A 27,988-nucleotide genomic window follows, 5' to 3' on the forward strand; every position below is an offset into this window, starting at 1 on the left:
GTGCAACTTCCCCGACGTATTCCCAGAAGACCTTCCAGGCGTACCACTCGCACGGCAAGTCAAATTTCGAATCGACATGGTCCTCGGAGCTACCCCAGTATCCAAAGCTCCATACCGCCTAGCGCCGGCAGAAATGCAAGAATTGTCCAGTCAGCTGAACGAAGTATTAAGCAAAGGGTTTATCAGGCCGAGCTTTTCACCTTGGGGAGCACCAGTCCTGTTTGTGAAGAAGAAGGACGGATCTTTTCGCATGTGCATCGACTACCGCGAGTTAAATAAGCTTACCATCAAGAACCGATATCCTCTACCCCGAATCGACGACCTCTTCGACCAACTTCAAGGAGCAAGCTACTTTTCAAAAATCGATATGAGGTCGGGTTACCACCAACTACGAGTTCAAGAAGAAGATATCCCCAAGACAGCCTTCAGAACTCGCTATGGGCACTACGAGTTTGTAGTGATGCCCTTCGGGTTAACAAACGCACCTGCGGTATTCATGGACCTGATGAATCGAGTGTGTCGACCCTACTTAGACAAGTTCGTGATCGTATTCATCGACGACATTTTGGTCTACTCACGAAGCGAGGAAGAGCACCGCCAACACCTGCGACAAGTGTTAGAGACATTGAGAGCTGAGAAGCCTTATGCTAAATTCTCTAAGTGCAAATTCTGGATCCGAGAAGTGGATTTCCTTGGTCATGTAGTCAGTGAAAGAGGGATACATGTGGACCCCTCCAAAATCAAGGCAATCGAAAACTGGTCAACACCTACAACACCGACGGAAATCCGACAATTCTTAGGGCTTGCTGGATACTACCGAAGATTCATCCAAAACTTCTCCAAGATCGCTAAACCGCTCACCACCTTGACTCAAAAAGGTGTGAAGTTTAAATGGGAAGATAAACAAGAAGCTGCCTTCCAAACGTTAAAACAAGCCCTATACAGCGCATCGATCCTGTCTCTGCCAGAAGGAACCGAAGACTTTGTAGTCTACTGCGACGCATCAAACCAGGGGCTTGGGTGTGTATTAATGCAGCGAGGAAAGGTCATTGCCTACGCATCGAGGAAATTGAAAACGCACGAGGTCAACTACGCCACGCATAACCTCGAATTGGGAGCAGTAGTGTTCGCCCTAAAGATCTGGAGGCACTACCTTTACGGAACAAAGTGTACTGTCTTTACCGATCACAAGAGCCTTCAGCACATTCTCAACCAAAAAGAGCTCAACATGAGGCAAAGACGATGGGTAGAACTACTGAATGATTACGAGTGTGAGATTCGTTATCACCCAGGTAAGGCAAACGTAGTAGCAGATGCCTTAAGTCGAAAGGAATACTCTGGGCGCCGAGTAAAGTCATTAACGATGACAATCCATTCACACCTGTCCACACAAATCAAAGAGGCTCAACTGGAGGCCTTGAAACCGAAAAATGTGACGGGTGAGGCATTAAGAGGAATGGATAAAAACCTAGAAGTCAAAGACGACGGAGTTCGTTACCTCATGAACCGAATCTGGACACCGAAGTTTGGTGGTTTCCGAGACGTCATCATGAACGAAGCACACAAGACTCGATACTCCATCCACCCAGGTTCAGATAAGATGTATCTAGGGATGAGCATATGGACTGGGGAACCGGCCGGAACCGGAACCGGAACCGGCACCGGAACCGGAACCCGATGGAACCGGTCGGGCCGGGACCGGGACGTTATTTTTGTGGATTTTTGGAACCGGAAACCGGTAGGAACCGGAACCGATATAACCGGAACCGTATGATGCTATTTTTCGAGGACAGGTTCCAACATTTGAAGACACGACAAGAACCGGGAACCGGGAACCGGTAGAACCATCGGGCCGGTTCGGTTCTTGATTTTAGCCGAAGCCGGTTCCCGGGTCCGGTCCGGTTCGGGCCGGTTCCGGCCGGTTCGGTCCTTTTGCTCATCCCTAGATGTATCTGGATCTCAAGAAGTTGTACTGGTGGCCAAACATGAAAGCCGAAATTGCTACCTATGTAGGCAAGTGTTTGACGTGCGCCAAGGTCAAAGTAGAATATCAGAAACCCTCAGGACTACTACAACAGCCTGATATACCTGAGTGGAAGTGGGAACGGATAACCATGGACTTCATAACCAAGCTACCTAAGACCACGGGCGGGCTTGATACCATATCAGCACACTTCCTGCCGATAAAAGAAACCGACAAGATGGAGAAACTGACTAGGACGTACATCAAAGAGATTGTACGACTGCATGGCGTGCCAAAGTCCATTATCTCAGACAGGGATAGTCGATTTACCTCGAGATTCTGGCAGTCACTTCAGAAGTCCTTGGGAACTAGGTTGGACATGAGTACAGCCTATCACCCACAAACCAACGGGCAAAGTGAGAGGACCATTCAGACCCTAGAGGACATGCTTAGGGCGTGTGTGATAGACTTTGGTAAAGCTTGGGATACCCATTTACCACTTGTCGAATTCTCGTACAATAACAGTTATCACACTAGCATCAAGGTTGCACCATTTGAAGCCCTCTATGGCCGCAAGTGCAGGTCACCTCTGTGTTGGGCTGAAGTGGGTGACACGCAATTAGCTAAGGGACAAGTCTCTAATAGCACCCTCACTGGCCCGGAGATAATAAGAGAAACTACAGAGAAGATTGTTCAAATCCGAGAACGATTAAAAGCTTCTAGAGACAGACAGAAAAGTTACGCAGATAACAGACGAAAGCCCTTGGAATTCCAGGTTGGAGATCGTGTGCTATTAAAGGTCTCACCCTGGAAGGGTTTAATACGTTTCGGCAAACGAGGAAAGCTGAACCCTAGATACATCGGACCATTCGAGATCCTCGCTAGGATTGGCCCGGTAGCTTACAAGCTTCGCCTACCTCAGGAACTTAATAACGTACATCCTACCTTCCACGTATCGAACTTAAAGAAATTTCTATCCGACGAGACCCTCGTGATACCACTCGACGAAATTGAAATCAACGAGAGTCTCCACTTCGTGGAAGAACCGGTAGAAATCATGGATCGAGAGATCAAAAGAACAAAGCAAAGTCGTATTCCCATTGTGAAGGTCCGTTGGAACGCTAAACGAGGACCCGAATTCACCTGGGAACGCGAGGATCAGATGAAACAAAAGTATCTGCATCTCTTCCCAAATTATTGAAGTCCCAGTCAAAAAGCTAAATTTCGGGACTAAATTCCTTCTAACGGGGGGGGATGATGTGACAACCGTCAAATTCTGGTCAAGTCAAAGTCAAATAAAGTCAATAAGTCAAAGCGGTCAACTCTACTAACCCTTGTATACTAGGGTTTACGTTATGTAATTATTGTACAACTCGCTATTTTAATAAGAAGTCATCACTTGGAAAGTTTGTATGTGTAGGATTCTTGAACCCTAATCGGGGTAAGTGATGTAGCAAAGCGATAAAAATCTATTACATACCCTTCGGGGGTGTGTAAGAGAAATCTCTCTAAGTGATGTAGCAAACCGAACATCGGAAGACCGAAGGTCCCTTAGGACCGAACCGCTAGCCAGCTTCACCTTCGGTCCCTTCTGATGAGTGCGCCTGCGAGACATGCTCGGACCGAAACCCCTCACTCTCGGTTCCAATACACCAACCGAACCCTACCTTCGGTTCTAATTCTTCTAAGACCGAACCTCGCCCCTGACTTCGGATTTTCCATTTTCTTCCCGGTTTTTGACCCAATCTTCGTTTTAAACCCGTTTTTCATTATTTTAACGTGGGATTTTTACCCAAACTTATATTTTGACAGATAAGACCCTAAATATTCATATTTTAATCACGTTTTGAGGATAATCTTTATCCAAGATTAAAATCTAGTGGGTGAGATCTTTAGGTGGAGTGTTGACTTTACCTTTGAGTTATGACACAAGCAACCCTCTACACCCACTCCATGACCATCCCCAGTCGCTATTCCACCATACATGGTCATTCCATCGTCCTTTTCCCACTCTTTTTAGCCAAACACTTTGATTCAAGGATAGAAAAATCCTTATCTCTCCTCCCATTTCACTCACACTCCTCCAAGAAGCAAACACTCATTCTCTCTCACTATCCCTCTCTAATCTCGAAATTTCAAGGCTGATCACAAGTTCTTCATCTACTCCTAGTAAGTAATATCACTCCTCCCATGATTATTTCTCCTTCTTTCTACTTAAATCATGGATATCTTACACAAACATCGTCAGATTTGTGTTAGATCTTCGAATCTTCAAGCATCTTCTAAACTGTTCTTGAGTTGAACACTTCATTTCTTCATCATCCATCTTCTGAATCCAAACAAGGTGAGTTCATACCCCTATCTTTTCACATTTTTCTTAAGTTTTAAGGGGGGGATACAAGTTAAAACACCAAGAACACAACTAAACTCATCCAACAGCTTTCATCAGAAAAGTTTAACTCCATTCACGGACTGTTTTGGTCAACTTAACCACTTTATTTTTCAAAACTGTATTTGGTGCAAATAGTTAGGGTTCATACCTTTAAAATGACTACTTACACATCTCCATACGATTTTTCTACAATTTATGGTGATTTTTACAAAACTGCCTATCATTTCAAGAACAAATCCGGACCAGTCTGTGAATATGGACTTTTTCACACAAGTGGGAAGTCACTAAAAATCATAATAAAATTTATGAACAAACTAGACACATTTTCCAAACACTCAGAATTTACGGATTCTAATTTGGACCTTTGATGATTTTTCTATAAATCTTCTAAGAACAGGAAAAGAAATGTCAACACTAGAAAAATGTTATCAATTTCATTTACACCTTGTAACTTGTTGAGCAAGGTGTGTATCATTATGTGCATATATATGTTATATTATATGTCATTTTGTCTTGGTAAATAGACATACATCATAAAACAAATGGATTTTTACCTCCACAAGTATGGTAATTAATTATAATAAACAAAGTTTATATCCATTACATACAAACATTTTGATGAACTATTGTAAGTATAGTTTATATTCACTACTACTACCATTACTTGATAAACTATAATAGGTATAGTTTATGATGCACTTACACAACAAGTTCACTACCAGAGGTTTCATTTACACAAAAAAGGTTTTCCTTCACTACACATAAATCCGTTAATGACTAAATTGTGAGACATTCGCTTCATGTTAGTTTTCAAGTAATGCACTATAAGTCCTTTATTGTAACCAGAGTCTCTTTGAGGGAGAGCGTGATAGTTGTGTATAGATCTATATTGGGAATGACACCCCACACCTTGCTGTTAGCTACAGTAGGACCTCGAGGTCTACGGGTGACAAATGTCATAACATTTCCGACGCCTGAAGAACGTCGTTTCAGGCCATCTAGGTCATAGCATGGTTATAATAACTCACATAAAGTATTAACAACTCATAGGATTTACGGGGATTCCATTAAATCAAACGAGTTTATGTCATTTTAAACTTGCATTGTTTTACTATAAGTATGGAAATTACTTGTACATTTTGGTCTTTGGATTTAAGGTTGCAATTCACACTTTAGGGAAAATATTGGATTTTTCTGGAACAAACATTACTTTTAAAGAGGAAAGGTTTTTATCACTACATTCAAAAGCTTATGAACTCACCAACTTAATTGTTGACACTCTTTCAAACTACTTGTATTCTCAGGAAATAAATAAACATGTAAACAAGCGCTTTTGAGGATGGGACGTTAAGGCGTCAAACATTTCATTTTTGTCAACATAATGTAATGATTTGGAAACATGTAAACTTATACTATGGTGTAACTTTTTCAATTATATTTATGTTGGTTGTGTTTACTTTGATCACTATTGCAATTATTGTTATGATACAATACATGAAGTCCTCCACCCCTGGACGTTTCCGCCATCCTTGGTTTGGGGGTGTGACACATAGGCTCCTTTACAGCTGGTACAACTTCAAGGTCTCCAATGAAGTTCTTCAGTCATATGGCCTCCTATGTCGCTTCTCTTGCTGCTATGTACTCTGATTCGCACGTTGAATCAGCTACAGTTTCATGTTTGAAAATTTTCCATGTTACTGCTTCTCCATTCAGGGTAAATACTCAGCCCGACTGAGAGCGAAAATTATCTCTGTCGGTCTGAAACCTAGCGTCACTATACCCTGTCACTCTCAAGTCATCACTCCCACCGAGGGTAAGGACCCAGTCCTTAGTCCTCCGCAGGTACTTAAGAATGTTCTTTACCACAGTCCAGTGAGCTCTACCAGGATCCCCTTGATATCTGCTAACCATGCTCAAAGCAAAGGCCACATCAGGGCGAGTACATGTCATAGCATACATGATCGACCCAACTGCCGAAGCATATGGTACTTGACTCATATCTGCTATCTTTTCGTCGGTACTCGGACTCTGAGCCTTGCTCAGTTTGGTATTGCTCTGGATAGGTAAGTCACCTTTCTTGGAATCCTCCATGTTGAAAAGTTTCAAAACCTTGTCCAAGTAGGTGCTTTGACTAAGTCCTATTAGTCTTTTACTCATGTTTCTTAATATCCTTATCCCTAGAATATAAGCAGCTTCTCCGAGGTCATTCATAGCGAAACACTTCCCAAGCCAGGACTTAACCTCTTGCAAGGTTGGAATGTCGTTTCCTATGAGCAGTATGTCATCTACATACAATACGAGAAAGCTAACTATACTCCCACTAGCTTTGACATATACACAGGACTCATCCTCACTTCTTGAAAAACCAAAATCTTTGACTTTCTCATCGAAACAAAGATTTCATCTGCGAGATGCTTGCTTTAATCCATAACTGGATTTCTCAAGCTTACACACTCTATTAGGGTACTTTGCATTGACAAACCCCTCTGGCTGACTCATATAAACATCTTCAGCCAACTTCCCATTAAGGAAAGTGGTTTTGACATCCATTTTCCATATTTCATAATCATGAAATGCAGCTATGGATAGCATAACTGTTATAGATTTAATCTTCGCTACTGGGGAGAAGGTCTCGTCATAGTCAACTCCAGGAGTTTGAGTAAAGCCCTTCGCAACCAATCGCGCCTTATATGTGTGTACTTTCCCATCCATGTCGGTCTTCTTCTTGAAGATCCATTTTCACCCGACTGTCTTATGACCCAGTACATTGTCAACCAAGTTCCAAACTTGGTTTTCATACATGGACTGTATCTCGCTGTCCATATCCTCCTTCCATTTTGCAGACTCGGGACCTGCCATGGCTTCCTTGTAGTTGTTAGGTTCATCCAAGTTTACCAGTGTACTATCACTGATAAATGTATCACCTTCTGTAGTAATATGGAAACCATAAAACTCAGGTGCCATTCTAACTCTACTGGAACGCCTCAGAGGCAAGGGTTCGTCAATCGGTTCAACAGGAGTTTCCTCCTCGGGTTGAGTGCTAGTGTTTGAGGTTCCTTCATCACTTAACTCTTGAAGCTCTTCAAGGTCAATTTGGCTCCTACTGTTCTCTTGACATATGAGTTCTCTTTCACGGAAAAACCCCTCTCCTTGCAATGAATACAACATTGTCACTCGGTCTATAGAAGAGATATCCAAAGGACTTTTATGGATAGCCGATGAAAATACAACGCTCACTACGAGGTTCGAGCTTGTCGTGAGTCTCTCGTCTTACGAAAGTCTCGCAACCCCAAACCTTGATATGTGATAATGAGGGAACCTTCCATATCCACATTTCGTGAGGTTTTTTGGCAACCTTTTCAGTTGGGACTAGATTAAGGATATGGGCGGCAGTCTCTAAGGCATACCCCCAAAATGAGATAGGCAACGAATCTCGACTCATCATGGAACGAACCATGTCCATCAAGGTTCGATTGCGCCTCTCAGCCATACCATTAAGTTGTGGTGTCCTAGGTGGCGTCAATTATGAAACAATTCCACATTCCTTAAGATAGTCGTGGAACTCGATACTAAGATACTCACCACCTCGATCGGATCGGAGTATCTTTATCTTCCTGCCCAGCTGATTCTCCACTTCTTGTTTAAACTCTTTGAACTTTTCAGAGGTTTTTGACTTATGCTTGATTAAGTAGATATACCCATATCTATTATAGTCATCGGTAAAAGTCACATAGAAGCGGTTAACATCCCTTATGGTGGATCTGAAGGGTCCACACACATCGGTGTGTATGAGATCCAACAAGCCTTCACCCCTTTCACAAGAACCAGTGAAAGGTGACTTGGTCATTTTTCCAAGCAAACAAGATTCACATGTGTCAGCCGACTTTAAGTCAAATGACTCCTCCACCCTTTTGGAGTTGGGCCATTCACTTCTTGTTGACATGTCCAAGATGACAATGCCATAAGCATGCTTTATCCAAACCATTGGACGAATCGATATGCAACGCATTATTTCTAAAGTTATCTACAACCATCACAGTTTCATATATATCATTACAAGGCAATGCTTCAAAATAAAATGTACCATTATAAAAAGCATTTATAGAACCAATTTCATTATTAAACGAAAATCTAAACCTTGTTTATACAAACCATGAAAGGAAATAATGTTTCTCGCCATATCTGACGAGTAGCAACAATTATTCAAATCTAAATTTAACCCACTACTAAGCAATAAAGAATAAACTCCAATCTTGGTGACAGGCGACGCTTTCCTGTTTCCCATGATCAAGTTCATCTTCCCGTGCTCCACATCCCTACTTCTTTTTAGACCCTACAAATTAGAACAAATGTGAAAACCACATCATGTATAAAGGACCCAAGAATTAGCATGTGATGAGTTATTAGACAGAATAGTGTTAATACCTGCGAAGGTGGGCTTGATCTTCCCATCCTTTATGTCCTGTAAGTATTTAGGGCAGCTTCGTTTCCAGTGCCCTTTTTCATGACAATGGAAGCACTCTGCTTCCTTTGGATTGGATGAGGATGTAGCAGAACCACCTTTGGTCCCACTTGAATAGGATCCATCATGAGACTTTCCCTTGGGGCTCGTAGAGGAAGCCTTCCTCTTCTTTCCCTTCCCATGTCCAATTGTCAAGATAGGGGCAGTAGTAGGAGTGGGTACAACAGACTTGTCTTTCAAACTACTTTCAGCAGTTCTCAGAAGGCCTTGAAGCTTGCTTAGAGTGACCTCCTCCTTGTTCATATGATAAGTCATACGAAACTGATCATAACAAGAAGGCAAAGAGTTTAGGATAATTTCAATGGCCAACTCTTCATCGAAGTTAACATTCAACTCCAGCAAGCGGTCCACAAACCTTTGCATCTTTTGCAAGTGGGTCGTGATGGACTCTCCATCCTTCATTTTTTTTTTGCGATCATGGAGGCAATGATTTCATACCTTTCCTGCCTAGCACTTTGATGGTACCTTTCCATAAAGTCTTGGTGCATCTCATAGGGCCAAAAGTCCTCATAGGACTTTTGAAGCTCAGCAGTCATGGTAGCAATCATGATACACGACACTTTTGTCGTGTCCCTCTCATGGGCCTTATATTCAGCAATCTGTTCAGGAGTAGCAGTGTTTTCATCAATCTCATTCAGCTCTTTTTCGAGAACATATTCTTTTTCCTCGTACCAAATGGCCATTCGAATGTATTGAATCCATTCATTGAAGTTCGATCCATCAAAGATGACCCTCCCATATAGGTTCATGAGGGAGAAAAAGTCGGAAGAGTTTGGGTTCGATGCGGTGTTTGAAGTAGACATCTGAAAAGAAAGACAAAGTTTGGATTAGATGAGGATCCTTAATATAGCACCCAAATGAAATATTAAGGCTAGGACCCAACACAATATTTCACAATTCGGAAGAGGGATGTCGTAATCCGATTGCAAAATATTTGAAGGTAGATAAATGACGATTTACCAATTTCCACCATAGAAAACGAAATTGATTATTAAGTTTTAAACGAATTGAAATTCCTAGATTCTTTTGAGATTCATTGAAAATTTTCAATCGCATGTTTAAATCTCAATTATGCCCTTCAATTTTTTGACTGGGATACTGAGGATCACAAACAATGTGTGAATAACCATGCAAAAGTGCTTAGTACTCTCGATGCCATTTATCACCTAATTAATGTGTCGGTTAACCACACACGCTCCATTGATTTATGATAAACATCGAGCTACCCTTTTCCACCCTTGCTAGTCCCAAATTAGTGTGCCGGTTAACCACACATGCTCCACTAACGAATTAGCAAGGTGCAAAGTACAATTTCATGGAATAGCACCATTTTCACATTTTTCCTAAAGTAACTAAGATTGGGAATTTATAAAAGTTTAGTTACTTTATAATATCACTATACTTAGTAATGAGGAGTAATGTCCTATCCTACCCGTTCGGCTAACGACCATCCACTAGTCAAGAGTGCGGTGGGTAAGAGTGGATACCCAATGGCGGTCATATTATAGGCCGCTTCCTTAACCACCCCTTATAGACCAGCTTCGTGAATGAGGCCTACTAATGGTAAGACTGACTTGTCTTATACATATATATATATATATATATATATATATATATATATATATATATATATATATATATATGTATTAATCTTTTAATATTATAATAGTATAAGGGTTGAATTTTAAACTTTTAAAATACTAGGGTTTGGAATTAAAGTTTCATAAATGAGACTCTTCAAGTTCCAAAACTTGAAGGCAAGTTTTGTAACTCTTCAAAACTTTTGATTTTCATAACTTATGGATTTATTGTTTCATGAATGAGACTTTTCAAATTCCATAACTTGAGGGCAAGTTATAAAACTCTTCAAGAAACATTTAGATCAAATTTAAACTAATACAATTATCAAATAATATATCATTTACCAATTTGACCTAATTTAGTTCATGTAGCATAACTTCTAATTCTACAAATAATTAGTTTTTTCACAAAATCAAGTAATTATATTAAAATTTGTCATTCATCATTTTATTGGATGGGGATAATCATTAACATATTAGTAAAATCAAATTTTATGAACCAAAACAATTTATGATAATGATCCTAATCCAAAACAGGCCAAAAACTCGAAAATACTGCCAACAGATGACCCAACTCGTCGAGCCAGGCAATGGACTCGTCGAGTTCATGCCCAAATTCATCCAACTAGTCGATTCCCTCTTAGGACTCATCGAGTCTATCAGGAAGTGGCCAAAAATGTCATTTTTTCAGCTTTGAAAATCAAACAATTGCATCAATATAATAGAAAACACTCATGGCTTTGATACCACTGATGGGTTTTATGTACTCTAATATCCCTATGGTGTACATACAACCCTAATGCTTTGGATCTAAGTTTTCTCTAATTATACATGCAGTATTGTTTTTCCAAAGCATGAAGCCTAAACTAGCATACAACTTGATATATGAATCATAAAAACTAGTTAGAAGATTACCTCTTGTTGTAGCTTGTTTGTATTTGGCCTTTAAGAGCTTAGCACCCCAAGTGTGATGCCTCAAATGTTTCACAACACACCAAAAACAAAAGGAGGCTTGTGAGAGAGAGGCTAGGAAGCACAAATCGGCTAGTATTCTCCTTTAGAATCTATTGATGATTTTAGGGAGTTAGGGGTTACTTTTATAGCCTAGGGTTTCATCCATGCAAACCCTAATTCATCATGACTCTTCACATTTCATAGGCCTTTTGGGCTAAACCTTCATGGACTCTCATAAAGGTTTAGTCCAACCCTAATCAACATGGATCATTGGTCCAAGCTATAAGTATTACTGATTTACCTAATCAGTCCCCGTAAATTTAAGCAGTCTCTTTTGATCACTAAATTAATTCCAAATTAATTCTTGATCAATACTAATTAAATAATGTGATTTCTCAATTAATATATTATACTTATAATATATTAATAAACCACAAATAAAGAGGCATTTTTATCATTTCAAATCGATATTCTTATCGAAGAGAAGGAACGAAAAAACCCTAAATAACCTCTTTCTCAAATATTCATCCTATCAAATTGTTCCAGTGAATTGTAACCCAAATGGACCACGCTACTTTAGGGTCAAGTACATACCAATTATAGTTATGGGCTTAGACACCTAATCCAACAGTATATTGGCATTCCATTCCGATAACTAATTAGGCCGAGGGTATTCCAGTCCGATGACTGAGTGGACCTGTTGTATATTTGGGTCGGGGGTAATCTAACCCGATGGTTGATTGGACCCGACATGCTTGTTTGTATGTGTTATCTGCTTGTGTGGTGGTACTTTGGGGGAAACTCATTAGGCTTCGTGCTTATAGTTTTAGTTTATGATTTTAGGTACTTCAAAGGATCGTGGGAAAGCGAAGGCGTGATCGTGAACATCTTCCTGTTTTGATGACATATTTTTCTTAGGAGATTCTGATTTTTAAATAATGTTTGAAAAAAATGGTTTTGTAAACACTTCCTTTTAGTAAATGGGTGCTTTTGAAAAGTTAAAATTTGTTGTGATTTTTGAATCGTTAAAAGTTGGTATCGGAGCCTTGGTTTGAACGAATTAGAGGAACACCCGTGTGAATCCAATCTCAAACTAAGGAACTATAAAGGTTTTAAAAATTGTTTTAAAAAATAATCAAGGAAGGATGAGATGTGTACGATCAGCCGGACCAAGAAAGATACCCCAAGTTACCACATTGTTATTTGTTATGATATGATAGAACTGCATGCTAGTGATAGGTTGGGGATCTTCAGGAATTGCATGATGGAATTTGTTATGTATGATGCCTGATAGCCTAGGATGATTTCTTATATGCTATATGAAATTGACATCATTACCGTAGTCGTTTAGTGTGCGCATCATAGTTGTACATAACAAAGATTCTATAGCCTGAGAATGTTTTATTTAGCTTTATTTCATGTTCTTGTCTGATTAAGGGCTTAGGGTAGAGTCAAGTATTCGAATGTCTATGGGATCCAACATTATGTATAATTAACATGCACGAGTGGCTACAGAGCTGGTGAAAGTTTCATGAGTGGGTGTAGTTCATAGTGGGTCAGCGTGAGGAATGATGTTCCACTCTTAAGAGAATGAGGGCAAGACGAAAGTGTATCCGAGATGTTGGGGTTTAGAGATCGATAATTTCGTATGAGGATATGCCTGATTTTATTATGTCTTAGTGCCAATCGACTCCACTGCTCGAATGTTGCTTGCTTTGTGCTTTGTGGGACTCACATTGATGTGAGCTAACTATCAAATGAATACATTAAATTACATGCTACGAAGGTTCAATAATCTTAGAGTGAATGATTTGGCCCTATTGCGCAGCTCTCGTTTGAGTCTAACCGTTGTAGGTTTGGGTCCTTTAGTCGAAAGATTATTTAATTTTTGTTGCATGTAATTGTATTCATGAAGTCGTTGGCTAATATTGATTGGTTTCCTTCAGCAGTTGATGGAAAGGGAGGTGGGAATCCTAGGAGAGCCTAGGAAGTGTTTTAGTGTGGTTGCTATGATGTTGAGCAGATATTAGGAGTATTATTATGAGTAGGTGACTTAGTGGAACCGAGATGATTCTTGAGGAAGGTATGGATATGTGTGGAAGGTAGTATTGGGCACGTACTACTGGAAGCATAGGATCCATACTCGAATTGAGGAAAATTTCAGGGATTATAAGGGCGGGTCGGGGAAGATATCATGGTATGATACCATGATTCGTGGCAGTGGTTCCATATTTGTCGATCTTTTGGTTATGGTTGCTCAGGCATGATGATGGGTCTGGTGATTGTTTTGGGCCTCAATGGCGATGTCAGTTAGGTGGAATGGTGCAGACCTAGATGAGTTTGTTGGTTTTGAGATCTCGAGGGCTTTGTTTGAGGTCGTACATTTGAGTCGCGAGACTCAAGAAGGAAACGATTGTTATGATCTGCTTGAGGATTCAGCTGGAAGCTGAGTAGTTGACAGATGAATTGGGATGTTGTTATCTATGGCGAGGATTATGTCCTGACAGTTTTCTAAGAAGGAGTGAGCAGGTTTGTGACTTTCAGTGTTGGGATGTAAACCCAGCATGGGGTCTAGTTAGCTGTGGTGTTTGGCGACAGTATGTTAGTGTGGGTATGCACCGGAAGATTGATGTGGTATGGATGCGTAGTGATGCGAACAAGGGTCTGTTTTCGTTGGATATAGGCAGGTCAGGTACCGGATTGACGGTTGGGATTGCAGGCGAGGAATGTATGTTTTGGATAGTAAGTCGGTGTTTTTCTTATGCATTTGCATGAAATCCTTAATGTTAAGGTGGTTAGGATTGGAAATTTCTTAGGTCTGCATCTGAAATTCAGAATCTCTTAGGGTTTTCTTGGTCCTTAGTTGGAAGATCGTTTTGCGTGTGTTACACCATCCAAGGGTCCGGGATGGTTTGTTCTTGTTGGATCCGGTTTGAGATATGCTTAGTTGCAACACCATTGAGTGATAGTTTGAACCCTTAGTGGGGGAGAACTAGGTATTCTGCTTGGAGGATCATCGATCTGTTCAAGTATGTGGTATTGGAAGAATGGTTCATAGGGATCTACGGTGCGGGTATGCGAGATTCTGATACAAGGTATGGTCAAGTCGGGGGTGTAGAGTAAGTGGCTATCGAATGTATGTGTTCAAGAGATTCACGAGTTGTCTCGTAACAGGAACTAGTCGGTCAAGGAGCTCGTGGTAGCCATTGGGTCCTTTTTGGGATGCCAATGAGTAGATGATAAGGCGCTCGGATCTACCAGGTTGAGTATCGGTTGTTCAAGAACTTGTTAGCTCGTTGTATGGATTGATATTTACAGTCTAGATTGGGCAGTTATCGATCGATAAATCAGTTTCAGGGATGGGTATGTTTAGCTCTACGTGGGCTTTTGGTTCTCTGGATTAGGTGTCAATGTGTTCTCGATCATTGGCCATTTCATACATCATCAAAGTAGAGATTTTCCGGAAGTATTGGGTGTGTATTGTGGTAAGTTCAACAAACATTATCTTAAGGGGTATGTGGGCTGGTCCAGATAGCAATGGAGCACTTGTCTCGAATTATATGCATGGTTCTTATTTGGGTTATAGCCTATAAACTGGAACAAGATTACGACCGTTTATCCCATTCTCGGGTTGTGTGCGACCATGTTTTCGTTGGATTTTTCATTGGTGACAGCTTGTACTGTGAAAGGATTTATGAGTGGTAAAAGAATATGGCATTGTTGCGCTCAGTTAGCGTTGAGTGGGTTCCTGCAAGGCGGTGGAATAAGGTTGGGTATCTTTAGGTCTGTGGTGTTGGTCGTGAGTTCCCAGGAGAATGATGGAATGTCGACAAGATCATTGTAATGATAAGAGCATTCCAGGCATAGGTTGTGGGCCCAGTGTTTATGATTGTTTATTTCTTCTGTATGTGGTACTTTCGGTGTTGGTGCATTGTTGGATGTCAGGAGACTCACGTACCAGCTGGTTTGGATAAAGTGAGCAGTTAAGGGTTGTTGGGAGTATCAGTCGTGCATTAGAAAGTCTCTGCGGAGTGTTTGCATTAAAAATCTCATTTTTCGCGAGCTGTTATTAGGGGTTTGGCTACCAAGGTTAGGTATCGGTATGGAGTCTCGAGTCATGAAGTTCATTGTGAATGTCTCGAGTGTTTTTCCAAGTGGGGTTACACCTGAGCTGTTAAGGGTTGGATGCAATGTGAAAATTCTTGGATTGAACATCTTTGCTCGTAAGAACAGTGGTTGGTACTGGCATATCGGGAGTCAGGGTTTTATTTAAGGTTTTTGGTGCGTTTTATGGATTTGGAATTGGTTGAAATTCACGATCGATTTATTTTGAGTATTTCATTTCGCGTGTTTGCTGGTGTTCATAGTCTAAGACAAGGGGTGGGTTCATCAAATGAATGAATATCAATCCTTGAATTTGGGTTCTGAAGTTTAGATCTGATGAGTTCCCGGTCTCGGGAAGCATATTGATAGAGTTGATTCGGTGTTTGTAGTTCTGAGAATCCTCGGCTCTGTGATTTTCTCTAGAAGTTCGGTCTTATAGCTAGGAAGTTATGGAATATGTTGGTATTGTATGTGCTTCTCTGTGGCAGTTATATTGATGAGACTCGCGTTGGGAGTCGTCATGGTATTTTGCATCGGGTATTTTCATCAGCAAGTTGTGGTCAAGGAATCAGTCGGCCAAAGGTATCAGTTGGATGGTTCAGGATAAAGAAGGATGTGTTTCAGGTCTGATGGTAGGAAGAGTCCCTTGTGATTGTGTTTTGGATTGGGTCTACCGGTTTGGAGGTCGGGCAAACTATAGGTGTTAAGAATTATAGCAGTAATGTATTGGTTCAATAGTTAAAGGATCGGTGTTTTGTTCTTGGTTAGGAGGTGTGGGACGGAGTGTATGGTTTCCAGGTGGGTGGTAAGGAGTGATTTCGAGGACAAAATCCAATTTAAGTGGGGAGAGTTGTAATACCCTGTTCCGAATTGTTTCCTAATTCGGGGCTGTGTGCCGAAGATCGGTTATCATGAGGCTTAAAATGGTCTTTTACCTTGGTCACTAGCAAGTATTTTAGATTCTTGATTATGGGTCGAGAACCAATTAATAATTGGATGTTATTTGACGGTGTTAGCGCAAGGGAATTTCCGGATCAGCGGTGCGAGCATTTGTTTGAGAAACTCAGCGGATTAAGGTGAGTTTTCCTCACTATACTTTCGGGTCGAAGGCACCAAGGCCGACCCATTGGATTGATATCCTGGTTTACCATATGTTGCTATATTGTAGTGATCTGTTATATTTGTGTCCTAGTTCATAGGATGTTGCTATGTGGTAGTGATCTATAGATTTGCCTGTTTGTCTGTTGACTGATAATATGTTTATCGGTTATGTATATGTCGACATGTTATGGTTTTTGGTTGAGGCTTTACTTCTTTGTGCATGAGTCAACAGACGGGGGGTATTCTAGTCCGATGACTGAGTAGGCCTAAGGGTATTCCAGTCCGATGACTGAATGGACCCGTTGTATATTGGCATTCCAATCCGATGACTGAGTGGACCCGTTGTATATTGGCGTTCTAGTTCGATGACTGATTGGGTCGAGGGTATTCCATTTCGATGACTAAGTGGACCCGTTGTAGATTGGCATTCCAATCCGATGATTGATTGGGCCGAGGGTATTCCAGTACGATGACTGATAAGACCCATTGTATATTGGCATTCTAGTCTGATGATTGATTGGGCTGAGGGTATTCTTGTCCGATGACTGAATGGACCTATTGTATATTGGCATTCCATTTTGATGACTGATTGGGCTGGGGATAATCCAACCCGATGGCTGTAGACCCATGGGTATTCTAACCCGATGGTTGATTAGACCCGATATGCTTGTTTGTATATGTTATCTTTGTGTGGTGGTACTTTGGGGGAAACTCACTAGGCTTCGTGTTTACAGATTTAGTTTATGGTTTCACGTACTTCAAAGGATCGTGGGAAAACAAAGGCGTGATCGTGCACATCTTCCTGTTTTTATGACATTGGATCTTGGGAGACTTTGATTTTAAATAATGTTTGAAAACAATGGTTTTGTAAACACTTATTTTTAGTAAATGGGTTGTTTTGATAAGTTAAAATTGTTTGTGATTTTTGAGGCGTTACAAATATCAAAATGACCAATAGAGAAAGACATACTTTTACTGAAAGGTAAAGTAGAGAATTTTGCAAGTTTACAACCACTACAATCAGAAATATCACAATTGTTCAAATCACCCAAAACACCACTAAAAGCTAGAAGACTCAAACGTGATACAAATACATGTCCCAAACACGAATGTCGAAGATAAAATTGAGATGACAAAGGACTCAAACGAAAAGAAGACAAATCAATGTTGGAGGCAATAACAGCAGACACTTTGAGAACCTCCAAGACATAAAGTTCTCCCACCCTACGTTCAATCCCAATCACCTTCTGAGTGTGTTGGTCATGTATAACACAGACAAAATCAGAAAAGAACACCCAATTACCAGACCTACACAACTGGCTGACCGAAACAAGATTCAAAGTGAGTTTGGGAATGTAACAAACATCAGGGAGAGGCATATGAGGAATAGAAACAGACACAACACCTCAATTGACATATATATATATATATATATATATATATATATATATATATATATATATATATATATATATATATATATATATATATATATATATATATATCACTAGCATACATAACAGAGATAGATGACATGCGTGACAAGGAAGCAAACGATGACAAATAAAGAGACATATGATGGGTTGCACCATAATCTAAAATCCACAAAGATGAAGGTATACCTGAGGTACCGGATGAAGTAGGACCAGAATGAGACATAGATGTAGACATGCCAGTAGGATTGGAGGCCAAATATTGTCTGAAAATCTCAAAAACCTTGGGATCCAATGCAGAAGGTGGTATGTTTCCAACTGACTCAGTGTCAACTGATGGAGTAGAAACATAAACGAACTGTAGAGGGCGAGTTGAATGTGGCTGAAACTTCTGCTGACCAGACCTATTATGTTGTCCCTATAGAGGCTGACCAGATATACCCTTGTTGACTAACAATGGACACTGAGCTTTCCAATGATTTTTCTGTTTTTAGAATGCACACTCATCATAAGCAACCCTTGGAGTTTGTCGAGAGTGATTAGAGGAAATAGCAAGAACAACAAGAGTGGAAGTAGGAATGGAGGTTGCTTTAAACCTTTATCCGCGTGAGACTTGATACAAGTCTCTTCAGTAATCAGCTCATGAACAACAGAATCCAGTGAGGGAAGGGGGAGCAATGAAGAATCGTTCCACATAGGCCTTCAAAATCAAAACGCAGCGTCATCAAAAACTGGATCAAACGTTTTTTTTCCCTCCTAACAATATAAGGCTCAAAATCTTTTAACTCTTTAGATTCAGTAAGAGCCAATTGATCTCACAAATCAAACATAGCAGCATAGAAATTTTGAATACTCAGGTCATTTTGCTGAAGGGCACAAATATCATATTCTAACTGATATTGTTTAGCGAAGTTGGACTGAGTATACAGTCTTTCCAAATGATTCCAAACTTCCTTTGTTGTGTTATATTTAGCCAACTGCATACCAATAGACTGTGTAACAGAATTGTTAATCCAAGTAATGACCTTGGAGTTATCAGTCTCCCAAGCAGCAAACAACAAATCGAAATTCTCAGCTTGAGACACTAAAGGTTTGGCTTTAGTCCCAGTGATATAGCCCCACATATTCTTCCCACGAAGGAAGTTCTTCATAACATAACTCCAATACGTATAATTCTTTCCATATAGTCGAGTATTGATTGGCTGAAGGGAATCATCATTTCCATTCATGTTGGTAATGGATAAATAACCACAACAATAGATAAGCAATTGGAGAGTGAGAAGATCAATAAATCAGCGGAAGCAACCAATCGAACAGCAAGAGATCAAACTAACAACAACAGCAAACGAATATCAACAGGCAAATGAACATCACCTGCGAAGGTGCATCAAACATATTGGAAACGAAACGGTCACAAATGACTGCTACAAAACCTTTTAACAACATATCAAACCTCCGCTATGAAATTATCATAATATTGTCATATGATTATTGAAAGAGAGAAATTACAAGGTTCACAATGAAAAACATAAAGGCTACAAAGAAGAAAGGGGAGAATAAATACTAGCTAAGACAAAACCTTAATGGGCTAAAACTTAAAGGGTCCATAAACATGTGGGCTAACAACATATATAGGCTAACAATGTTATCGTTCTTGTAGCTTTGACCTTTAATTGAATCTTTTTTACTAATTCAAAAGAAATGAAATAGTAGGAATCTCCACAATCTATCATAACTTTTTGCTCACCAATCAAGCCTTCTAATTTCATCGATTTTTATGTTGTCAACCTCACCATTGAGTTCAATGATACTTCGATCTGCTTTTTTTTTTATCACACTAGTTAACCTCAAATTTTCTTATGTCTTTTTCTGTATCATTTTAATCATCTTCCTCTTATACTGTAAGATAATAGAATAGATTGATATTATTGATTGATGCTCAAATGGAGATTACATACGAATATATAGATAAAATCTAAACCCTAAAGGTTTCGGGCCTAAACCCTAATCACTAACATCCCCCCGCAGTTTGATCGGGTGGAGACGATTAAACTGGAAAAATAAACAAAAGAAGAAAACATAAATACTAGATGAAGATAGCGGCATCGGAGGTGGTGGAGCTCTAACAATGACGGCTAACATCGACTGCTCGTCGGGGAAGAAGAGAGAAGAAGTGGCAGCCATAGGTGATTTCGTTGTAGAAGAAGAGAAGACTGGCGGCGGAGGCGATGATCATGTAACCATCGACAGAGGAGTCCGGAGAAAGGCAGCGAGAAAGAAAGAGAGCTCGAGTTGCGGCGGACGGAGCCAATTCTGACGAGATCGGCAACTACAATGTTGATAGAGAAAGAAATGACTACAAATCAGAGGCTGCCCGGCGGAGAAGGTGCCATCGGAGGGAGGCAACAACAACATCAGAAGGGGTTGAATCAGAAAAGAGATCTGAAGAAGTTGTCAGCCGAGGAGGAGGCAGAAGGCTCAGAGGCAGGGGTCATCTGAGGAGGAGGTAGAATTAGACGAGACAGTGGAAGAAACTGATGGAAGAGCTCTAGTTTGGTGCCGGTGGCTGTTTTATTATTTAGACGGAAAAGAGAAGAAAATGAAAAATATGAAACATAATGAAGGCACCTCCGACGACTATTAGAGAAGGTCGCCGAAGGTGGAAGGTGGTGGTCGTAGGTTGTGGTCAGCAGCAGAGTTTTAGCCTAGAACTCTGATACCATGTAAGATAATAGAATAGATTGATATTACATAGAAATATATAGATAAAATCAAAATCATAAAGGTTTTGGGCCTAAACCCTAATCACTAAGATATTCACCTTTCATTACAAGTAGACTTATCTCTTTCTTTTACATCGATGGCAGGAACATATGTCATATCACAATTTGTAACAAATATCATTTACTCTATTATGTTGTAATTCTTTTTAGTTAATTTGGGAAATTGTCCCCCATTTCTTGCCTTATCCATGCTTTATTTCAATTATGCTTGTATACCTTACTTTTCTTCCATAACTTGGTCATTAGGCCTTTCGAATTTCATCTTAAATTGACTCCCACAATCAACACTCTTGATCTTTTCTTCGACATTTTCTGCAATTTTCATTGTCTGGTTCAAACCATTTATTGCTAACAATTTGAACTTTCCTTGTACGGAGTTTTCTTGCTAAGAATTTGTGTTGTCAACAAGAAAAAATCCATTCGTGTTCATTTTAACTTAAACAAACGAACATGAACAAGTCCTCGTGTTCACTGTTCAGTTCGTTTACATCCCTACCTGTTTTAGGAACAAAATCAAAAACTCCACATCTAACACCATAAAAACAGTAGTAGCTAGTTTCATAACCACAACCTCACAACGTCTTTACAAAATACAAACCAAAAGTCCCAAACTTCACAAGCCAAAACACAAAAGACACAACATAGTTATGTTTGTATCCAAACACTACTTAAACAAACGACCAATTGATAAACATAAAACAGATGCAATGCGCATTTTCTTCTTCATTCAGCACCTTCCATGCCACTGCTCTCTCATAAGAAACCGGTCTCCCCATGCTCGATAAACATATCCCTCCTTGAAGACACGCAAAACCCTAACAACCACAACAATTATAAATAAATAAACAAAAATCATATCATTATAAAATATTGTTATATTCCAAGAGTTTCACTAATAAAACCTGTTGCATTATTTGAGGAAACTCAGAGCAAAGACTTTTCCTTCCACAACAATTATAAATAAATAAACAAAAATCATATCATTATAAAATATTGTTATATTCCAAGAGTTTCACTAATAAAACCTGTTGCATTATTTGAGGAAACTCAGAGCAAAGACTTTTCCTTCCACAACAATTATAAATAAATAAACAAAAATCATATCATTATAAAATATTGTTATATTCCAAGAGTTTCACTAATAAAACCTGTTGCATTATTTGAGGAAACTCAGAGCAAAGACTTTTCCTTCCATGTTCATCTAGAATCTTCTCCAAACTGATCTCTTGAAGTGCAACAAGTGTAGTCTCAAGCATATCAAGCCCAGCCTGGTTTGCAAAAGTGAAAACTGGCATCGCCTGCATCAATCAAATCAACGGTGGAAAATTAATAAAAGAGTAAATTACTGAAATCATCCCTATGGTTTAGTCAAAATTACACATTTTGTCCCTAACTTTTTTTTTTTTGCATTCGAATCGTCCCTGAGATTTTGTTGCGTTTTTCAGTTTTTCAGTCCCTTACGTACATAAAGTCAAGGACCAAACATGCAATTTTGACCAAACCATAGGGACGATTTCAGTAATTTACTCTTAAATTACTGAAATCGTCCCTATGGTTTGGTCAAAATTGAACGTTTGGTCCCTAACTTTTTTTTTGCATTCCGAGTTTGATTTTGTTGCGTTTTTCGTCCCTTACATAAAGTTAGGGACCAAACGTGCAATTTTGACCAAACCATAGGGACGATTTTAGTAAATTTACTCTTAAAATAAAATGAGAAGGTAGGTCTAGTCTACCTTAAGAGAGCAGCACATGATTGCATCTGATTGGTGCCAAAGAGACTTAAGAACAGTTTCATTTACATGGCTTCCAGTTTTAAGAAGCTCCACACCCAAGTAGCACCTGAGAAAGAGAGTTAATAAAAAAACAATAGGGGTAAATTCGTCATTTGTAATTTGTCATTTGTGAATGAAAGGTACCTGTAACTATGGGAGATCCAACGAGCTAAAGTATGAGCTTCAGGTGTTCCCATGGGAGGTTGGAGAGATCCATTAGGGTTTAAATGAGAAGAAGGGGATAATGCCAAAGCTACCCTTTGAACAGAAGATATAATGCTTCGAACATATTGTCGCGACATTGTTGCGACGCTTTCTTGCATGTGGCTCTCAAATGCAAATTCAAATGCAATTGTCATCACAGATCTTGAAGTGCCATTTGTGTTTTGATCATTGGATAATTTATTACTATTGTTACCAGATCCTCCTATTTCAAGTGCAGATGCAAGGTCCAGAGTGCGATTTGGAGTACTTGAGGTATCCTGTTTTTTATATTATGATATATTTGGAGTGAAATTTGAAAAAAAAATAATAATAATAAAGATTTGTATAGAATGTTTAAATAAATGGTAACCTTGGTAGAATCAAGAGGAATGATGCGAAAACCAGAAGGTAAAAGAGGAGCATCATCAGCAAAAGAAGAATCAATGGGAGCAAATATAAGTTCAGCACACATGCCAACAGCATTTTCATCCATTCCATTGCATAGCTGTAGATTTAATTATAAAAATGATTTTAGATGAATATGTTTTTTTTTTAAATATATATATACCTATATAGAGAGAGAATATATACTTGTAGGAGAAACATGTCTCTTGGCATTAATGCATCTTCAGGAGAATGGTCAACACCTTCGAGCTTAATAACCTCCAATAACTATATAAACCACAAATGTATGTTTATTTTTAGATATTAAGTCTCAAAAGGGGATATGATTTTAGAAAGTGATAATAACAAAAATGACCAAAATGAGTTAACAGAATTGGATATAAAGGTGGGTGAATTTGTTAAATGGGACCCACATACTTTGGTAATCTGTGTGTTTAGAAATCGGAAACTAAGATTAAAAGAGTAATTCAGAAATTATCCAAAACTTGCCTCTTCATGTTCGATTGTATGAGCAAGTGGAAGAATAATTTGACCTCCATAATTACCAATTCGCCCCCCGGGTACACTACATGGTCCAAGTTTAATAGCTGCAGCTGAATAAGCATCTATATTGTTGTCTGCCCATTCAGACCGATGTTCCCTTAAGAACCTTAAAAGAAGAGCAGGTGGAACATTCTAGAATCAAAAAAAAAAAAAGTAAAATTTTAGAAAGATTACAATATTATATATAGATAATGTATTTGAATCCATAATTAAAAAAAAAAAAAAAAAAAAAACGTACATGTAAAAGCATTGAAGCTTTTGCACACATTACAGCATTACTAACAGGTGTAAATCCATTTCCAAATGAAAGATTTAACCCCATAAGCTTTTCAGGAGAAGTGTTAACAAGAATAGTAACATCTTCATTTCCATCATTACCCATTAACGACCAACCCTCATCAGGAAACCCATTCAGAGCTTCATTAAAACCCCTGAAGAACAAAAATTTTACAAATTAACCCCCTCGAAACTTACCAAATTGCAAAATGGTCCTTATGGATTTTCATTATTTACCTGCTTAACCTCTGGCTTAATCCTCTTAATGCTGCAGGTCTTCTTCCCCAATTTGGACTACCAGAACTCGAAGCTTCTAGAGCTATCTGTCTCAGCTGGCGTAAAGCCTGTCAAATATTCATTTTTTTATTAATCAAGTAAAATGACATAAGGGTATATTTGGAAACGTTATGGATTTGAAATGTTGTATTACCATCATCGTTGTTTTTTGAGCAAGAACAGTTGGAGATTCATATAATGGACGCAAAACTTCAGGTACCCTCCATGCCTGTTTAATGATATGTACAGAAATTTAGAAATTAGAATATGAATTTAGTTTGATTACAAGTATATTTAAATATTGTTTGATGATACCTCTAAGTTCATATGATCGACGATGTGAATAATGGAGCCACCACCTTCACAAGGTCGTATGAGGTAACCACTAGGCAGCATTTCAGCTCTTACAAAGTTCTGGACAGGTGGCATGCTCGGGCCATTTTGAGTGTTGGTGAGTGATCGTTCACAGATCACGAGACTTCCGTCTTCTGTAGCAGAAGTGTAACGGAGTAACCAGAAATCACGAGCAGTTGCCAGAGTTGTAGGAGCGTAAAGCTATTGAAATTTGAAAGAAGATCGAATGGATTTAGAAGAGTTTGGAGGGATTTGGAATGAGATTAGTAAGGGAGGATGAGTCACCTGCATGTATAAAAGCTCGATGGTTCCACCATTAGAGGTGGGTAACACGTTGACGACATCCACAGCTCTGCAATCTCGATACCATGAGGGGCGATCCTTGAGGATTTCAGCGACCCTTGAAGGTTCGAGACTAACGAGGCCACAGGCTCGTGCTGCCACACCAGTGCAACCATGAGATATAGCGACGATTCCAATGGAATCCGGACCAGGCTACATGAAGAAGAAGTTGATTCAGAGACAGATCGATGAAATTGAAGTGAAAGTGAAGTGGAAGCAGTAATAATAATGGGGAATTGGGGATGGATTATGGATATTGGATAATTCGATACCTTCATTCCAGGCATTTGGATCCACTCTACAGCAGTTCCAGTAGCCTTCGATAGAAACTCTGTTAAAGTTTCTTCAGCGATGGACAAAAGTCTACAGAAAGTAAGATTTTGGTAAGGAAAAGGAATTCGATTGTATAAGAAAACGAAGAAAAAAATATGAATGAATTGTGACTAACCCAGCAGGACTAGCATCCTGTGGTGGATTCTGAGTCAAATGACTCGTCACCACCGACTCGCAACTCGTATCTTTTGAAGGAAGAGTCGTCTGCAGTACGAAAAAGCTCGATGAATCAATTTTATAGAACTTAAAAATGGTAATGCGAATTGTTTTCGATGAAAAATGTTTACATTCTGAGGAGTATGTTGGCGAAAAAAGCCATTTTCATACACCAGATGCGACACTTGCTTCTGTAATCGATCATTTTCTTCCATGAGGAGCTTGTTCATCGCTGATAGTTTGCGATTCACGCCTTGAAGACGCGAAGCTTCTCTCCTCTGTTTCTCTCTGCATCTGTAATCAATACAAGATGAATGAAAACGAGCACGAGGACGAACACGAACACCATAACCAAAAATCAGGACATGAAAAGCTATGAAGTTGAAGAGGAAGAAGGGATAAAGGTTTCTAGGTTTTGTACCTTCGATTCTGAAACCAAACTTTGATCTGTTTAGGCTCAATGTTAGAGAGAATAGGGCATTCGCGAATGAGCTGTTGACGACGAATGGAACTAGGTTTTGGACACTCGTGATAGAGCCTCTCAAGAGCTTCAACTTGTTCAGGTGTGTAACGAACATACTTTCCATTATCAAGTATTCCCCCCTTACCATCCTTGCATGACATCGCCATCATCATTTTCTACTTTTCGTTCGCAAAATCCCCCAAAAAAAACCAAGAACAACTGATCAAATCAAAACCTACACATTCCGGTGTGATAAACAAAAAGAATGTTCCTTATTCCTTATTCCTTCCTGATTCCTGATTCCTGATTCTTCAGCGACTTTAATGATAATAATTTAATACCCTTTTGTCGATATTGATTTAAACACGTTCTACGCTTCCCATTCTTCTGAGATGCTTGATTACTTTCAAACCTACCAATCAAAACCAGCAAAACAAACAGTAATCTGAATCGGTTTTACCTCCTCCAATCGTCCCTAACCTCTGAAACATCTTGACTTGTTTAACTTGAAGCAAAGAAGGAGATGAACACCATGTTAAATGCTAATCCTCCAACCAAACATGATTAGATAGGAAGTAAATGTGAGATCTTACGAGGAGATTCTTAGACAGAAAAAGAAAGAGTTTTTTAGGAACCCTAATTGTGAAAAGGAGAGAGAATAGAGTAGTTTACTAGTTTTAGTGGGTTTAGGAGGACTGTAGATGGATATGATGGACTGTGTGGAGAGCTGTTGTTGTTAACTCATTTCTTGTTTTTTTTTTTGGTTTGCTTTAAGCTTTAAGCTGTTTTCACTTTTCCCTTTACTTCCCTTCACTGTCATCTATACTACTAGCTGAATCTGCCATGCCTGCGCCATTAATTTGGATTTTGTTCTTTACATTTTGCCCCTTCCCCTACTTTCCCATCATGCCCAAATCTTTTGCCCATTTTACAAGATTGCCATTTATGTATGTCAACACCCAAATCTGTCTTACGAGAGATATTGTTACATTTATTGAGATATACCAAGTTATTTTAAGTTAGATTTGTGTAAAGATAATAGATATATATAGTAGTATATATGATATGATATGGACACTAATATGTCTTTGTGATGTGATATCATAGATGATAGAATTGTGTATACATGATATGGACACTAACATGTCTTTATGATGTGATATCATATTAGATGTCATATGTGGAGTTTTTCATATTTTAAGTAAAGATTGTGAACTCTTTTTTTCAAAAAGAAAACGAAATAGATGAGATTATATTTACTAGTTATGAAGTGGTAACCAATAGTATTACTTTTTGGATGTGAAATTTATATCATAACTTGTTTTGGATAGTTTGGGGAGTGGCATTGAAAGTAAATAGGTGGAAATGTCGGGGTGAAGATGAAGGGTAATGGAGGGGGTTCATAAAATAAGGACAAAGAGCATGAGATCAGAGATATAGAGAGAACACCATGATGATAATTTTGCATGCGCCTCGGTTTCTGCCTTCTTTAATTCTTCTTTTTTTTTTTTAATATATTCATTTCACATTTCCAAAAACTTTGTGACTTTTGTCTCCTTCAGATATAAAACTTTTCAATTTCAACCCCTTTACTTATGATCCTTTCTTATTCAAGACAAAGACTTACGCATTTTCGTTCATAACTTTCTATCCTTTTGATGTGATACAATAAAGGTACAATAATCCAACATGCAAATCGATTTCCTAAAACAGCAAACACCTTGTTTCGTTTTTTGGTCGTTTTAGACCTTAAAACAGTTTATTTATTGTATTAGAACCATTAATGGATTAATATAAAAAACTCTCCAATATTTATAAAATTTTAAATATTTTTGTTAATATATAGAAAAAACTATAACTTCGTCGTTCTTTTACAATATGAAATATAATACATTAGATAAGATTATGATTTTTATTTTGATAGCAAAATATTATAGTTCAATACATATCGATTGAAGGCAAACGGGCAACAAGCTGCGCCGCTAGCCCTTTCTGGATGGCAAAACCAATTCTTTTGAAAACAACATTTGTG

General features: G+C 39.0%; 2 protein-coding genes across 2 annotated transcripts; both read right to left on the reverse strand.

Moving 5' to 3' along the window:
• Positions 1 to 18,864: 18,864 nt before the first annotated feature.
• Positions 18,865 to 19,278, reverse strand: LOC145105696 (uncharacterized). Its single transcript, XM_079042781.1, has one exon. The coding sequence runs from the start codon at positions 19,276 to 19,278 to the stop codon at positions 18,865 to 18,867; it is 414 nt and encodes a 137-aa protein (XP_078898907.1).
• Positions 19,279 to 21,361: 2,083 nt separating this feature from the next.
• On the reverse strand, positions 21,362 to 26,760 carry LOC145108059 (homeobox-leucine zipper protein ATHB-15-like). Its single transcript, XM_079045051.1, has 16 exons — positions 25,915 to 26,760; positions 25,625 to 25,787; positions 25,453 to 25,541; positions 25,277 to 25,367; positions 24,948 to 25,157; positions 24,624 to 24,863; positions 24,463 to 24,537; positions 24,270 to 24,376; positions 23,995 to 24,187; positions 23,703 to 23,888; positions 23,400 to 23,480; positions 23,179 to 23,313; positions 22,749 to 23,086; positions 22,566 to 22,671; positions 21,981 to 22,130; positions 21,362 to 21,647 (listed from the first exon to the last, which is right to left on the reverse strand). The coding sequence occupies exons 1-16, from the start codon at positions 26,127 to 26,129 to the stop codon at positions 21,501 to 21,503; spliced, it is 2,526 nt and encodes an 841-aa protein (XP_078901177.1). The 5' UTR covers positions 26,130 to 26,760; the 3' UTR covers positions 21,362 to 21,500.
• Between the last annotated feature and the right edge of the window lie 1,228 nt (positions 26,761 to 27,988).

Source organism: Lactuca virosa, chromosome 4 (assembly GCF_052849685.1).
Source record: "Lactuca virosa cultivar CGN04683 chromosome 4, Lactuca_virosa_CGN04683_v6, whole genome shotgun sequence".
NCBI lineage: Eukaryota > Viridiplantae > Streptophyta > Magnoliopsida > Asterales > Asteraceae > Lactuca > Lactuca virosa.

What these genes read in the sequence shown, in the direction of transcription:
- LOC145105696 (XM_079042781.1), bottom strand. Translation starts at nt 19,278, where the DNA reads ATGAATGGAAATGATGATTCCCTTCAGCCAATCAATACTCGACTATAT.
- LOC145108059 (XM_079045051.1), bottom strand. Translation starts at nt 26,129, where the DNA reads ATGATGATGGCGATGTCATGCAAGGATGGTAAGGGGGGAATACTTGAT. An exon ending in TGGATCTCCCATAGTTACAG is followed by an intron (nt 22,672 to 22,748) that starts GTACCTTTCATT and finishes TCTCTTTCTCAG; the next exon opens with GTGCTACTTGGGTGTGGAGC. An exon ending in TCATGTGCTGCTCTCTTAAG is followed by an intron (nt 22,131 to 22,565) that starts GTAGACTAGACC and finishes TGATTGATGCAG; the next exon opens with GCGATGCCAGTTTTCACTTT.